Genomic DNA, 13,857 nt, shown 5'->3' with positions numbered 1-13,857 from the left:
AACTGTACCTCTAACTGTACCTCTAACTCTACCCCTAACTGTACCCCTAACTGTACCTCTAACTGTACCCCTAACTGTACCTCTAACTGTACCACTAACTGTACCTCTAACTGTACCCCTAACTGTACCTCTAACTGTACCCCTAACTGTACCTCTAACTGTACCGCTAACTGTACCCCTAACTGTACCCCTAACTGTACCGCTAACTGTACCTCTAACTGTACCTCTAACTGTACCTCTAAATGTACCTCTAACTGTACCCTAACTGTACCGCTAACTGTACCTCTAACTGTACCCCTAACTGTACCTCTAACTGTACCGCTAACTGTACCCCTAACTGTACCCCTAACTGTACCGCTAACTGTACCTCTAACTGTACCTCTAAATGTACCTCTAAATGTACCTCTAACTGTACCCTAACTGTACCTCTAACTGTACCCCTAACTGTACCTCTAACTGTACCTCTAACTGTATCCCTAACTGTACCTCTAACTGTACCCCTAACTGTACCTCTAACTGTACCCCTAACTGTACCTCTAACTGTATCCCTAACTGTACCCCTAACTGTACCTCTAACTGTACCTCTAACTGTACCACTAACTGTACCCCTAACTGTACCTCTAACTGTACCCCTAACTGTACCGCTAACTGTACCTCTAACTGTACCCCTAACTGTACCTCTAACTGTACCTCTAACTGTACCTCTAACTGTACCACTAACTGTACCCCTAACTGTACCGCTAACTGTACCTCTAACTGTACCTCTAACTGTACCTCTAACTGTACCACTAACTGTACCCCTAACTGTACCTCTAACTGTACCTCTAACTGTACCCCTAACTGTACCCCTAACTGTACCGCTAACTGTACCTCTAACTGTACCTCTAACTGTACCTCTAACTGTACCACTAACTGTACCCCTAACTGTACCTCTAACTGTACCTCTAACTGTACCCCTAACTGTACCCCTAACTGTACCACTAACTGTACCTCTAACTGTACCTCTAACTGTACCTCTAACTGTACCTCTAACTGTACCTCTAACTGTACCCCTAACTGTACCTCTAACTCTACCCCTAACTGTACCTCTAACTGTACCTCTAACTCTACCCCTAACTGTACCCCTAACTGTACCTCTAACTGTACCCCTAACTGTACCTCTAACTGTACCCCTAACTGTACCTCTAACTGTACCGCTAACTGTACCCCTAACTGTACCTCTAACTGTACCTCTAAATGTACCTCTAACTGTATCCCTAACTGTACCCCTAATTGTACCCCTAACTGTACCGCTAACTGTACCTCTAACTGTACCTCTAACTGTACCTCTAACTGTACCCCTAACTGTACCTCTAACTGTACCTCTAACTGTACCCCTAACTGTACCTCTAACTGTATCCCTAACTGTACCCCTAATTGTACCCCTAACTGTACCTCTAACTGTACCTCTAAATGTACCTCTAACTGTACCTCTAAATGTACCTCTAACTGTACCTCTAACTGTACCTCTAACTGTACCTCTAACTGTACCTCTAACTGTACCTCTAAATGTACCTCTAACTGTATCCCTAACTGTACCCCTAACTGTACCTCTAACTGTACCTCTAACTGTACCTCTAATTCTATCCCATCCTGAATTTATGGAAAGGACATAAAGACCAGGGCCAAGCAGGTCGCCCCCCTAATATTTATATAAATTCACCCCCCACCAACTCCTTAGGGTTGGGGCAGACAGGCAGATTCAGGGAGATTCCTCGTGAGGCAACTTCGGGCGACTTCAGAAACCGAAGTGCCGCAAGTGCATTAGCGCAGGCGATTCTTCATTCAAGCAGATGGAAGTCAGTTTGGGGAGTTTGTCACCCCGCAGAAGAGCCAATTAGTCGCCAGGCAACTAAATCTCCCTGTATCTGCCCATCTGCCCCAACCCTTAAAGGAATTGTTCAGTGTGAAAATAAAAACTGGGTAAATAGATATTCTGTGCAAAATAAAAAATGTATCTAATATAGTTAGTTAGGCAAAAATGTAATGTATAAAGGCTGGAGTGAGTGGATGTGTAACATAATAGCCAGAACACTACTTCCTGCTTTTCAGCTCTCTTGGTTTCCACTGATTGGTTACCAGGCAGCACCAATCAGAGACTTGAGGGGAGGGTCATTTCTGTTGCTTTTGAATCTGAGCTGAATGCTGAGGATCAATTACAAACTCACTGAACAGTTATGTCCCATGTGGCCCCCCTTATAGTCACTGACTAACTCAGAGTTAGAGAGCTGAAAAGCAGGAAGTAGTGTTCTGGCTATTATGTTACACATCCACTCACTCCAGCCTTTATACATTACATTTTTGCCTAACTAACTATATTAGATACATTTTTTATTTTGCACACACTATCTATTTACCCAGTTTTTATTTTTATACTGAACTATTCCTAAGGGATACATGTACTGTTAAAGGATAAGTAAACCTTTACAATAAGTGAATGTAAAATTGATGAGTACTATTCTAAGCACTTTTGTCATTTACATTCATTATTTATTTTCTTTTTATTCCAAGATATTAAGGGATACGTGTGCTGTTAATATGAATGAATTTTGTTCCAACAGCCCCACCTGCTGGTCAATTTCTGACCAGTCTGACCACCAAGTAGTCAAGGAAGTTGTCAGGAGAAAGAAAGAGGCTGATGTTCTTCTGCTTAGGAAAACAATTAGAAACCTTTCTCAAATCTTTCCTAAGCAGAAGAACATCAGCCTCTTTCTTTCTCCTGACAACTTCCTTGACTACTTGGTGGTCAGACTGATCAGAAACTGACCAGCAGGTGGCGCTGTTGGACCAAAATTCATTCATATTAACAGCACATGTATCCCTTAATATCCTGGAATAAAAAGAAAATAAATAATTTGTGCCTTGGTTCCTGCTGCTGCTGCAGAACATCTCACTGTGGGTTCGTTTTCCTACACCCTGGAATGTGAATGATACCTTGGTTGCTATGGTCTGTGACCCTAGCAACAGATCCAGTATATTCAGTTTGCAGCAGGCGGTTGCTGTTGCCTTGGTCACAAGAGACTGGAATATGAATAGGAGAGGCCTGAATAGAAAGATGAGGAATACAAAGTAACAATAACAATACATTTGTAGCCTTACAGAGCAGTTGTTTTATAGATGGGGTCAGTGACCCCCATTTGAAGGGAAATAATTAAAAAACGATATAAATAAATAATGAAGACCAATTGAAATGAATCTTACAATAGTCTATTACATACTAAAGGTGAACTTAAAGGGGAAGCGCCCCATTAATTGGCCAATGAGGGAGGAGGGGGCGGGGCACAGTGATGGAGACACAAAGGGCTGCTCAGGGCACAGCTACAGATTCAGAGACTCACAATTCTGCCTCAGGAGCTTCTGCAGCAGCTGCGCCTGACAAGGAGAGACAGGACAACTAATTCCATCCGGGGCAGCAGGGGTTAAAATCCGAGCAGGAGGCAACTTCCGGCAACTAAAGATCCGGAACGGGCGGAGCGTCACTTCCCAGAGCAGATCCGCCATGTTGCTCTTGTGCTGGAGACTCGCGGGGCTTTACTGTGGGGACTTTGCAGCCAGAAACCCGTGATTATACAGCGCCACCTGCCCGCACAGCTCCGTACTGCACACGTGTGTTATATCCCTCTGCATCCGACTAGCGCCACCTACTGATAGACTTGTATAATGCTGCGCACCGCAAGATTCCTACAGCGGAGCATCAGCGCCACCTCCCGGCCGAACTGTATAGTGCAGCCCCAGCGCACCAGCGCCACCTGCCCGCGCAGCTTCATATTACAACACACTGAGGCCACGTCTGATCCTCTGACCCCTGAGATCCGCCTGCGACTTCTCACCCCGCGCTGTGACTTCTGGCGTCAGAAACCCGAGCTGTGGCCCTACGGGGACCCTTATTGGGCCATTTATTGGCCGGGAGGACAAGCGCTGAGCAGGTGAGCGACACTGTCAACTCTAGAGGCTGAAGCTGCAATTGATTCATGCGAATCTGGCGCCACCCAGTGGTCATTTGTGGAATTGAAATAATTCTCTGAAAAAGCCTCATTGTGACCCAGTGACCAATAAAGGGGTTGTTCCCCTTTAAATTAACTGTCATTCTGATGTAGAGAGGGATATTCTGAGACAATTTGCAATTGGTTTTTATTATTTGTGGTTTTTGACTTATTTAGCCTTTTATTCAGCAGCTCTCCAGTTTGTGGTTTCAGCCATCTGGTTGCTAGGGTCCAGATTCCCCTAGCAACCATGCACTGATTTGAATAAGAGACTGGAATATGAATAGGAGAGGCCTGAATAGAAAGAGGAGGAATAAAAAGTAACAATAACAATACATGTGTAGCCTTACAGAGCATTGGCTGGTTAGATGGGGTCAGTGACCCCCTATTTAAAAGTGGGAAAGAGGGAAATAAGAAGCCAACTAAAAGGTTCCTTACAATTAGCCATTCTGTAACACACTGAAAGTTAACTTAAAGGGGAACTGCCGCTGAGCCAATTCCTGTTCCTGCCTCATTTTTAACCCTCCGTGCCCCAGATTCCTTTTGGATAACCCACAGATTGTGAGAGGGGGGCGTGTTCTGGATCTTGGCTGTGGTTGTGGCGCGGCGGCAATTGCTGCTTGGATGGGCGGAGCCTCCTATGTCCTGGCCAATGACATTGACCCTGGTAAGTTGCTTTTTTTTCTCTTTCTCTCTCTTCCAGTTCCTGGGAAGCTAAAGGTTAATGTAGCAAAGAAACAGTTAATAGGACCCACAATAAGCAAAACCCTGATACTGTACTCAGTATAAAAGTATGGCAGCTCCCGTGTGTAGTTAAAGAGGAAGGTAAGTGTCCGTGGCTGTAGGTGCCCTGTGTTTAACCCTTCATGTTCATTTCAGTTGCAGGGGAAGCCTTTAGGCTGAATTGTGAGCTGAACAACATGAAGCCTTTGGATTTCCAGGCAGAGAACCTGATTGGCCGGGAGACGGGGCCCTGGAGTCTGATTGTCCTGGGGGACATGTTTTATGATGCGGAACTTGCGGATCTGCTCTGTGATTGGCTGAGGAGGAGCATTCGCAGTCACGGAACCAAAGTGCTTATTGGGGACCCGGGTAGAGCCCAGTTTTCCAGTCACCCTGTACTGAGGCACCTGCAGCCACTCGCCCAATATTCTCTGTCTGATTCCACCAAGGAAGAGAATTATGGACTCACCGACAGCACCGTCTGGAGCTTTGAGCCCTGATTGGACAGGACAACCGAGCATTATGGGTATAAAAGGGGTCATTTCTGTAGCATTTGGAACTCAGGGGATTAAAGGATAAACATGAACAAATTTGTCGTCTGGGCTGTTCTCTTCCCTCTTTCAGTGATAGAACTTGGCCACTAGAGGGAGCTGTTGCACCATTAAACGTTAAACCTGCCCAATATATATGTGGCGAGTAACATTAAAGGGATCCTGTCATCGGAAAACATGTTTTTTTCAAAACGCATCAGTTAATAGTGCTACTCCAGCAGAATTCTGCACTGAAATCCATTTCTCAAAAGAACAAACAGATTTTTTTTATATTCAATTTTGAAATCTGACATGGGGCTAGACATTTTGTCAATTTCCCAGCTGCCCCTGGTCTTGTGACTTGTGCCTGCACTTTAGGAGAGAAATGCTTTCTGGCAGGCTGTTGTTTTTCCTTCTCAATGTAACTGAATGTGTCTCAGTGGGACCTGGATTTTACTATTGAGTGTTGTTCTTAGATCTACCAGGCAGCTGTTATCTTGTGTTAGGGAGCTGCTATCTGGTTACCTTCCCATTGTTCTGTTGTTAGGCTGCTGGGGGGAAAGGGAGGGGGTTGATATCACTCCAACTTGCAGTACAGCAGTAAAGAGTGATTGAAGTTTATCAGAGCACAAGTCACATGACCAGGGGCAGTTGGGAAACTGACAATATGTCTAGCCCCATGTCAGATTTCAAAATTGAATATAAAAAAATCTGTTTGCTCTTTTGAGAAATGGATTTCAGTGCAGAATTCTGCTGGAGCAGCACTATTAACTGATTCATTTTGAAAACATTTTTTTCCCATGACAGTATCCCTTTAATGAACAGGCTCAGTCCCAAAATGTACTTACCCTTTAATGTCACCAAATATTTGCCTTTATCCACCACCAGACCCCACAGTGTCACAGAATGGGCGGGGCTATTCGTTGGTCAATATCCCTTTCTGTAGTTGCCCTTTAAGTTGAAACCCCGCCCTACTGAGAATCAGCGGCATGTGGGGGATTTGTGTTTGTAGCTATGGGGGGAGGGGCTTCCATGTGACCTCAGCAGATAATAAGACCAACAGCAACTTAAAGGCAAAGACACAGAGAAGACATAGAATGTGCTACTGCTGAGACAAGCGATATGGCAGCTTTAGCTCATGTTACAGACAAAGACTGAATATCCTGTGATTTCCTTTTATGTCTCTAACACTCCCAGTTACTCCCAGAATTCACACTGGAGGGGGCAGACCCTGCGGCTGTTACTGTCACTTAAATGTCTCTTTTATGGGAGTCAAAGCCCAATGTTATTTGTGTCTTTTATTTACAACTGGGGTTGGTGCCTAAATATAGATCCTTATGTTGCTGTTGGGGGGGGGGTCATCATGTCCTTTAATAAAGAGAAATGATTAAAGAAAATATGAATTTGGTCTTTTTGTTTTATTGGAACGTAATCAGCGCCCCCCATGTATGAGCAGAGTAGGGATCCACTGAATCCAGCATTCGGTTCAGGATTTGGCCTTTTTTAGCAGGATTCGAATTTGGACGAATAATTCTTCCCGGCCGAACCGAATCTGAATCCTAATTTGCATATGCAAATTAGGGGCGGGGAGGTAAATCACATGACCTTTTGTCACAAAACAAGGAAGTAAAAAATGTTTCCCCTTCCCATCCCAAATTTGCATATGCAAATTAGGATTCGGTTCGGTATTCGGCCGAATCTTTTGTGACGGATTCGGGGGTTAGTGGATTCGGTGCATCCCTAGAGCAGAGTAAGGAGTATGGCAGCTCCCGCACACACACAAATAACCCGAGCGTTTGTCCCTCACCAACATCTATAGGAGAACAAATTAAATACCCCCCCCATATACAGCTCCTATTTGCCCTCAATGTGGGGGGGGGCAAGAGGGTCCGGGAGTCCGAGGCTTCAGTAAATTGTCCATGTGACTTGTTTCAGTTTGTTGGATTGGCCCATGTGCTCCAGAATCTCCCGAGACCAACCTGAAAGACAAATATGTTGTTAATTATAAGAGTCAGAATAAAGGAACCAATAAGCAGAAGAGCTGATATAGGAAAGTGACTTGTCATCTCCTTGTCAGTAAATCTGTTCCAGATGCTCCCTGGGGGGGGGGATGGGGTGTGGATCCCAATACAAAGTAGGGAGACAAGAGAGCAGGTCAGGCTGTTGATACAGGGCTATGGAATATGTTGGTGCTTTATAAACAGAAACACAGGCGCCCAGAGCATTGCGACTCCTGAGCTCTTGTAGGATAGGGACTGCGGCTCTGAACCTTCCCAGCTACCATCCCTGTGTCCTGCAGCCTGGGGTAAAGGCCAAGTAATTCCCCATCACAAATAGGAAATGCCCCTGTCTCTGGTTTCCTCTGGGGTAATTATGATGTGGCTGCTGATTGGTTCTGCTTGTGCCAAAGGCTCCGTCTGAGGAGAAACTGCTGCTGCCCCACGACCTTGATCCCCCCCCCCCACATGTGTGTGTCTGGCGCCTGAGACTGGATGGAGACAACTTTGTTTTATCATTTATGTTCCAAGTTATTTCACTTGGCCGGAATCCTGTGTCTCCAATTAATCTGCACCGGCCCTTTAATAACATCCACCCACCAGGAACTTTCACTGAGATGATGGGATTTGTTAACCCTCGAACTCCAGTAACTACTGCTCATTGTGTAACAATATGGCACCTCCCTCCTCCCATATGTATAAATACAAATATACAGAGAAGGAATGTTCTGGGCACACAATAAGCTATACCCTCATACTGTACTGTCTTAAGGGAATCAATATGGCACCTCCTCCCATATGTATAAATACAAATATACAGAGAAGGAATGTTCTGGGCACACAATAAGCTATACCCTCATACTGTACTGTCTAAGGGAATCAATATGGCACCTCCTCCCATATGTAGAAATACAAATATACAGAGAAGGAATGTTCTGGGCACACAATAAGCTATACCCTCATACTGTACTGTCTAAGGGAATCAATATGGCACCTCCTCCTCCCATATGTATAAATACAAATATACAGAGAAGGAATGTTCTGGGCACACAATAAGCTATACCCTCATACTGTACTGTCTAAGGCAGTGATCCCCAACCAGTAGCTCGTGAGCAACATGTTGCTCCCCAACCCCTTGGATGTTGCTCTCAGTGGCCTCAAAGCATGTGCTTATTTTTGAATTCCTGGCTTGGAGGCAATTTAGTTGCATAAAAACCAGGTGTAATGCCAAGCAGAGCCTCTTCTAGGCTGTCAGTCCACATAGAGGCTTCCAAATAGCCAATCACAGCCCTTATTTGGCACCCTAGGAACTTGTTTCATGCTTGTGTTGCTCCCCAACTCTTTTTACATCTGAATGTTGCTCACGGATGAAAAAGGTTGGGGACCCCTGGTCTAAGGGAATCAATATGGCACCTCCTCCTCCCATATGTATAAATACTAATATACAGAGAAGGAATGTTCTGGGCACACAATAAGCTATACCCTCATACTGTACTGTCTAAGGGAATCAATATGGCATCTCCTCCTCCCATATGTATAAATACAAATATACAGAGAAGGAATGTTCTGGGCACACAATAAGCTATACCCTCATACTGTACTGTCTAAGGGAATCAATATGGCACCTCCTCCTCCCATATGTATAAATACAAATATACAGAGAAGGAATGTTCTGGGCACACAATAAGCTATACCCTCATACTGTACTGTCTAAGGGAATCAATATGGCACCTCATCCTCCATATGTATAAATACAAATATACAGAGAAGGAATGTTCTGGGCACACAATAAGCTATACCCTCATACTGTACTGTCTAAGGGAATCAATATGGCACCTCCTCCTCCCATATGTATAATACAAATATACAGAGAAGGAATGTTCTGGGCACACAATAAGCTATACCCTCATACTGTACTGTCTAAGGGAATCAATATGGCACCTCCTCCTCCCATATGTATAAATACAATATACAGAGAAGGAATGTTCTGGGCACACAATAAGCTATACCCTCATACTGTACTGTCTAAGGGAATCAATATGGCACCTCCTCCTCCCATATGTATAAATACAAATATACAGAGAAGGAATGTTCTGGGCACACAATAAGCTATACCCTCATACTGTACTGTCTAAGGGAAGCAATATGGCACCTCCTCCTCCCATATGTATAAATACAAATATACAGAGAAGGAATGTTCTGGGCACACAATAAGCTATACCCTCATACTGTACTGTCTGAGGGAATCAATATGGCACCTCCTCCTCCCATATGTATAAATACAAATATACAGAGAAGGAATGTTCTGGGCACACAATAAGCTATACCCTCATACTGTACTGTCTAAGGGAATCAATATGGCACCCTCCTCCTCCCATATGTATAAATACAAATATACAGAGAAGGAATGTTCTGGGCACACAATAAGCTATACCCTCATACTGTACTGTCTAAGGGAAGCAATATGGCACCTCCTCCTCCCATATGTATAAATACAAATATACAGAGAAGGAATGTTCTGGGCACACAATAAGCTATACCCTCATACTGTACTGTCTGAGGGAATCAATATGGCACCTCCTCCTCCCATATGTATAAATACAAATATACAGAGAAGGAATGTTCTGGGCACACAATAAGCTATACCCTCATACTGTACTGTCTAAGGGAATCAATATGGCACCTCCTCCTCCCATATGTATAAATACAAATATACCATCCAACTCTGCTGCAAATCTTTGTATTACCATTGCCAATTATTCAATTGTGGGGTAGGTGTTAAAATGCATCAGTTAACATTTATCTAGCAATTTGTTGCTTGCTTTAGTGAATAGTTTGGTATGTCCATTTTATTGCTATCGATGTCTGTTAGATGACCAGACTCAGAGATTCTTCTGTCTTTAACTTGTCTTAATTAATCAATTGCTGGCCCTCATGTGACCCTCTTGCTGTATATCAGGACATTCATTCTAGGGGAAGCATAGCAGGGGTGAGCATGGCAGGAGAGCCATGGCAGATTTAACAACTTAAGTCCATCAAGTTAAAGTACAACATATAGAGTTAGACAGAGTTGGACAACAGTTGGATCAGAGTTGAATTGGAATCTCCAAGCAAACATTGGACATCACTGCTCATCAATTCTTCTATCAACAAGATAAGACGGATTATACTGTCTAACTATGTTTAATTTGATTGCCTTCTTTTTCTCTCTCTCCTCTATACTTCTGCATATATCCTCTGCACTCCAACATCCATCAAACTATCCTGAAATTGAAATCTCCTCTTCACTGCTCCCATCACCCTCTCTCAATCTAAGCACACTATCTTGTATTGTTAAATCTATTATCCCCTCTCATTCCATCAAACAATACACTGCTCGCACTGTCAAATCTAGGTCCCACCTTGTCTCACTCTCATTATTACTGTTACTTGCAGCTGGGGACGTCTCCCCAACCCCTGGTCCAACTCACTCATTTGTACCCTCACTTATTCCTACTCTCAGGCATTCAACAAGGTCTTTTCCAGTCTCTCAGACTTTACGTACTTCTAATATTGCAAACCTAATTCACATAAAACCAGCACCCTCCCTGCCTTTCTCATGTGCCTCTGTAATGCACGGTCAATCTGCAATAAACTCACAGCAGTCCATGACCTCTTTATAGCTAAATCCCTTCACCTTCTTGCAATCACTGAAACATGGCTCTCCCCCTCAGACACTGCTTCACCTGCTGCCTCTGCTATGGAGGCTTCTCACTTACTCACACTCCTAGACCGGATGGCCGTCATGGCGGTGGGGTGGGATTTCTTCTCTCTCCCAAATGTAGGTTTCAAAATCTAACTACACCGTCTTCTCTCTCCTTCACTTCTTTTGAAGTCCACAGCATACGTTTGTTTTCTCCAATCTCTCTGCGTGTTGCTGTCATATATCGCCCCCCAGGTCCCTACTCCACCTTCTTGGATCACTTTGCTGCCTGGCTTCCATACTTTCTCTCCAGTGAGACACCTGCTCTCATTTTAGGGGACTTCAACATCCCCATTGACAACTCTGCTTCTGCTGCCACCTCTAAACTTCTCTGTCTAACCACTTCATTTGGTCTCTCTCAGTGGACCGACTCACCTACCCACATCGAGGGTCATGCTCTTGACCTTATATTCTGCCACTCATGCTGCCCATCCAACTTAAGTAACTCTCCCTACCCTCTGTCTGACCATCATCTACTCTCCTTTCAGATACTGCTTTCACCTGCACCTTCACAACCATCTCTCTCTACCCATACGTACAGAAACCTTAATGCTTTTGAACCACAACAATTATCAACAGTATCAGCACAATCCATATCTCATATTAATACTCTCTCCTGTCCCAATATGGCAGCTTCTCTCTACAACGATGCCCTTTCAACAGCACTTGACTCCCTTGCACCTTCTACCACCCGTCACAGCCGGCCAGCTAGACCCCAACCCTGGCACACTAGTGTAACACGGTACCTCAGAAGATGTAGTAGATCAGCTGAGCGACGATGGAGAAAGTCACGAACTGATCCTGATTTCATCCACTTCAAATTCATGCTCTCTTGCTATAACCGAGCTCTATCATTAGCCAAAGAACAATACTTCTCTTATCTAATATCTACTATGTCCTCCAAACCACAGCAGCTGTTTGCCACATTTAACTCACTCCTATGCCCCCCTCCACCTCCTCCACCTATTAATGTTACTGCCCAAGACCTTGCTCATTTCTTTAATGAAAAAATCGATCTCATTAGGCTGAGCATACCGTCCGACAACAATCTCAGACCAACGTGCAGTCCACTCACATCTACTTTGCACTCCTTCACCCCTGCAACTCTAGATGAAGTTAGCAAACTTCTAGCCTGCTCAAAACCCACCACCTGCTCCCTTGACCCCATACCCTCTCGCCTTCTCCACCCAATCTCTGATACACTCTCTCCTGCACTTACCCACCTATTTAATCTTTCACTCTCTACTGGTACCTTTCCATCATTATACAAACAAGCACTAATCACTCCTATCCTCAAAAAACCTTCCCTTGATCCCAGCTCTCCCACTAACTATCGACCGGTCTCCCTTCTTCCATTCGCCTCCAAATTACTAGAAAGGCTTGTTTATAAACGCCTGATCCAGCATCTCACTCACAACTCCCTCCTCGACCCCTTGCAATCTGGCTTCCGCCCATCACACTCGACTGAAACTGCCCTCACCAAAGTAACCAATGATCTTCTATTGGCAAAGTCTAAAGGTCATTATTCCATTCTAATTCTACTAGATCTCTCTGCAGCCTTTGACACAGTTGACCACTCACTCCTCCTTGACATTCTACACTCATCTGGCATTCGGGACACTGCTCTTTCATGGTTTACATCTTATCTGTCTGACCGTTCCTTTAAAGTTTCCTTCTCTAACTCTACTTCTACTACTTTCCCACTCTCTGTTGGAGTTCCTCAAGGCTCTGTTCTTGGCCCCCTGCTGTTCTCGCTCTATACAACTTCACTAGGAAAACTCATTCAGTCATTTGGACTTCAGTATCACCTTTATGCTGATGAGACCCAACTCTACTTGTCTACTCCTGATCTTTCTAATTCTGTCCTTTCCCAAGTCACAGACTGTCTCTCTGCTGTCTCCTCCTGGATGTCACAGCACCACCTGAAACTGAACCTTTCTAAAACAGAACTCATCATATTTCCTCCAAGATCTTCCCCTGTCCCTCAGAGATCACTCACAGTAAACAACACCACCTTTCATTCCACCACACAGGCTGCCTAGGAGTTATCTTAGACTCTCATCTGTCTTTTTCACCACACATTCAAACACGTGCAAAATCTTGCCGTATTCAACTGCGCAACATTGCTCGAATACGACCCTATCTCAGTTCAGAATCAACTAAAACACTGATTCAGTCTCTCATCATCTCCCGCCTTGATTACTGCAACTTACTCCTCACAGGTATTCCAACAAGTCACCTTTCACAACTCCAATCTGTTCTAAACGCGGCCGCTAGACTCATTCATCTATCTCACCGCTCAACATCAGCTGCTCCCATATGTATGTCCCTTCACTGGCTCCCAATCTCCTCTAGAATCAAATTCAAATTACTTACACTCACATTCAAGGCCCTTAATAATGAAACCCCTCCCTATATTTCATCTCTAATCTCCAAATACTCTCCTTCACGAAACCTACGCTCTGCTTCTGATCTTCCCTCACTTCTCCTCTCATCACTTCTGCCCATTCTCATCTACAAGACTTCTCTCGGGCTTCTGCTTTTCTCTGGAACTCTCTGCCACAAGCTGTCAGACTTTCTCCTTCTTTCCAAACTTTCAAGCGCTCCTTAAAGACCCATCTGTTTAAAGAGGCCTATTCGATGTACCTTAATTAATCATTGCTGTATCAAAAATGACAAAGTGTTTATATAATCCTAATGTCTCAATTGTACCCTAACTTTTAGTTTGTAAACCCCATTGTACTCTGTAATCCTTGTCTGTTAGCCACCATTTATTCCCTGTTTGCTATAACTGCAGTAAAGCACTACGTATCTTGACAGCGCTATATAAATAAATGATGATG

At 44.2% G+C, this 13,857-nt stretch overlaps 1 protein-coding gene across 1 annotated transcript; it reads left to right on the top strand.

Moving 5' to 3' along the window:
* Nucleotides 1-3,533: 3,533 nt before the first annotated feature.
* Nucleotides 3,534-5,594, top strand: etfbkmt.S (electron transfer flavoprotein subunit beta lysine methyltransferase S homeolog; the record flags this gene model as incomplete). The annotated part of the gene is given in 3 exon segments (NM_001096568.1): nucleotides 3,534-3,965; nucleotides 4,559-4,689; nucleotides 4,902-5,594. Coding segments are annotated over 3 exon segments (741 nt in total). The 5' UTR covers nucleotides 3,534-3,699.
* Between the last annotated feature and the right edge of the window lie 8,263 nt (nucleotides 5,595-13,857).

This window comes from Xenopus laevis, chromosome 3S (assembly GCF_017654675.1).
Source record: "Xenopus laevis strain J_2021 chromosome 3S, Xenopus_laevis_v10.1, whole genome shotgun sequence".
Taxonomy (NCBI): domain Eukaryota; kingdom Metazoa; phylum Chordata; class Amphibia; order Anura; family Pipidae; genus Xenopus; species Xenopus laevis.
This window is presented reverse-complemented; position numbering and strand designations above follow the sequence as displayed.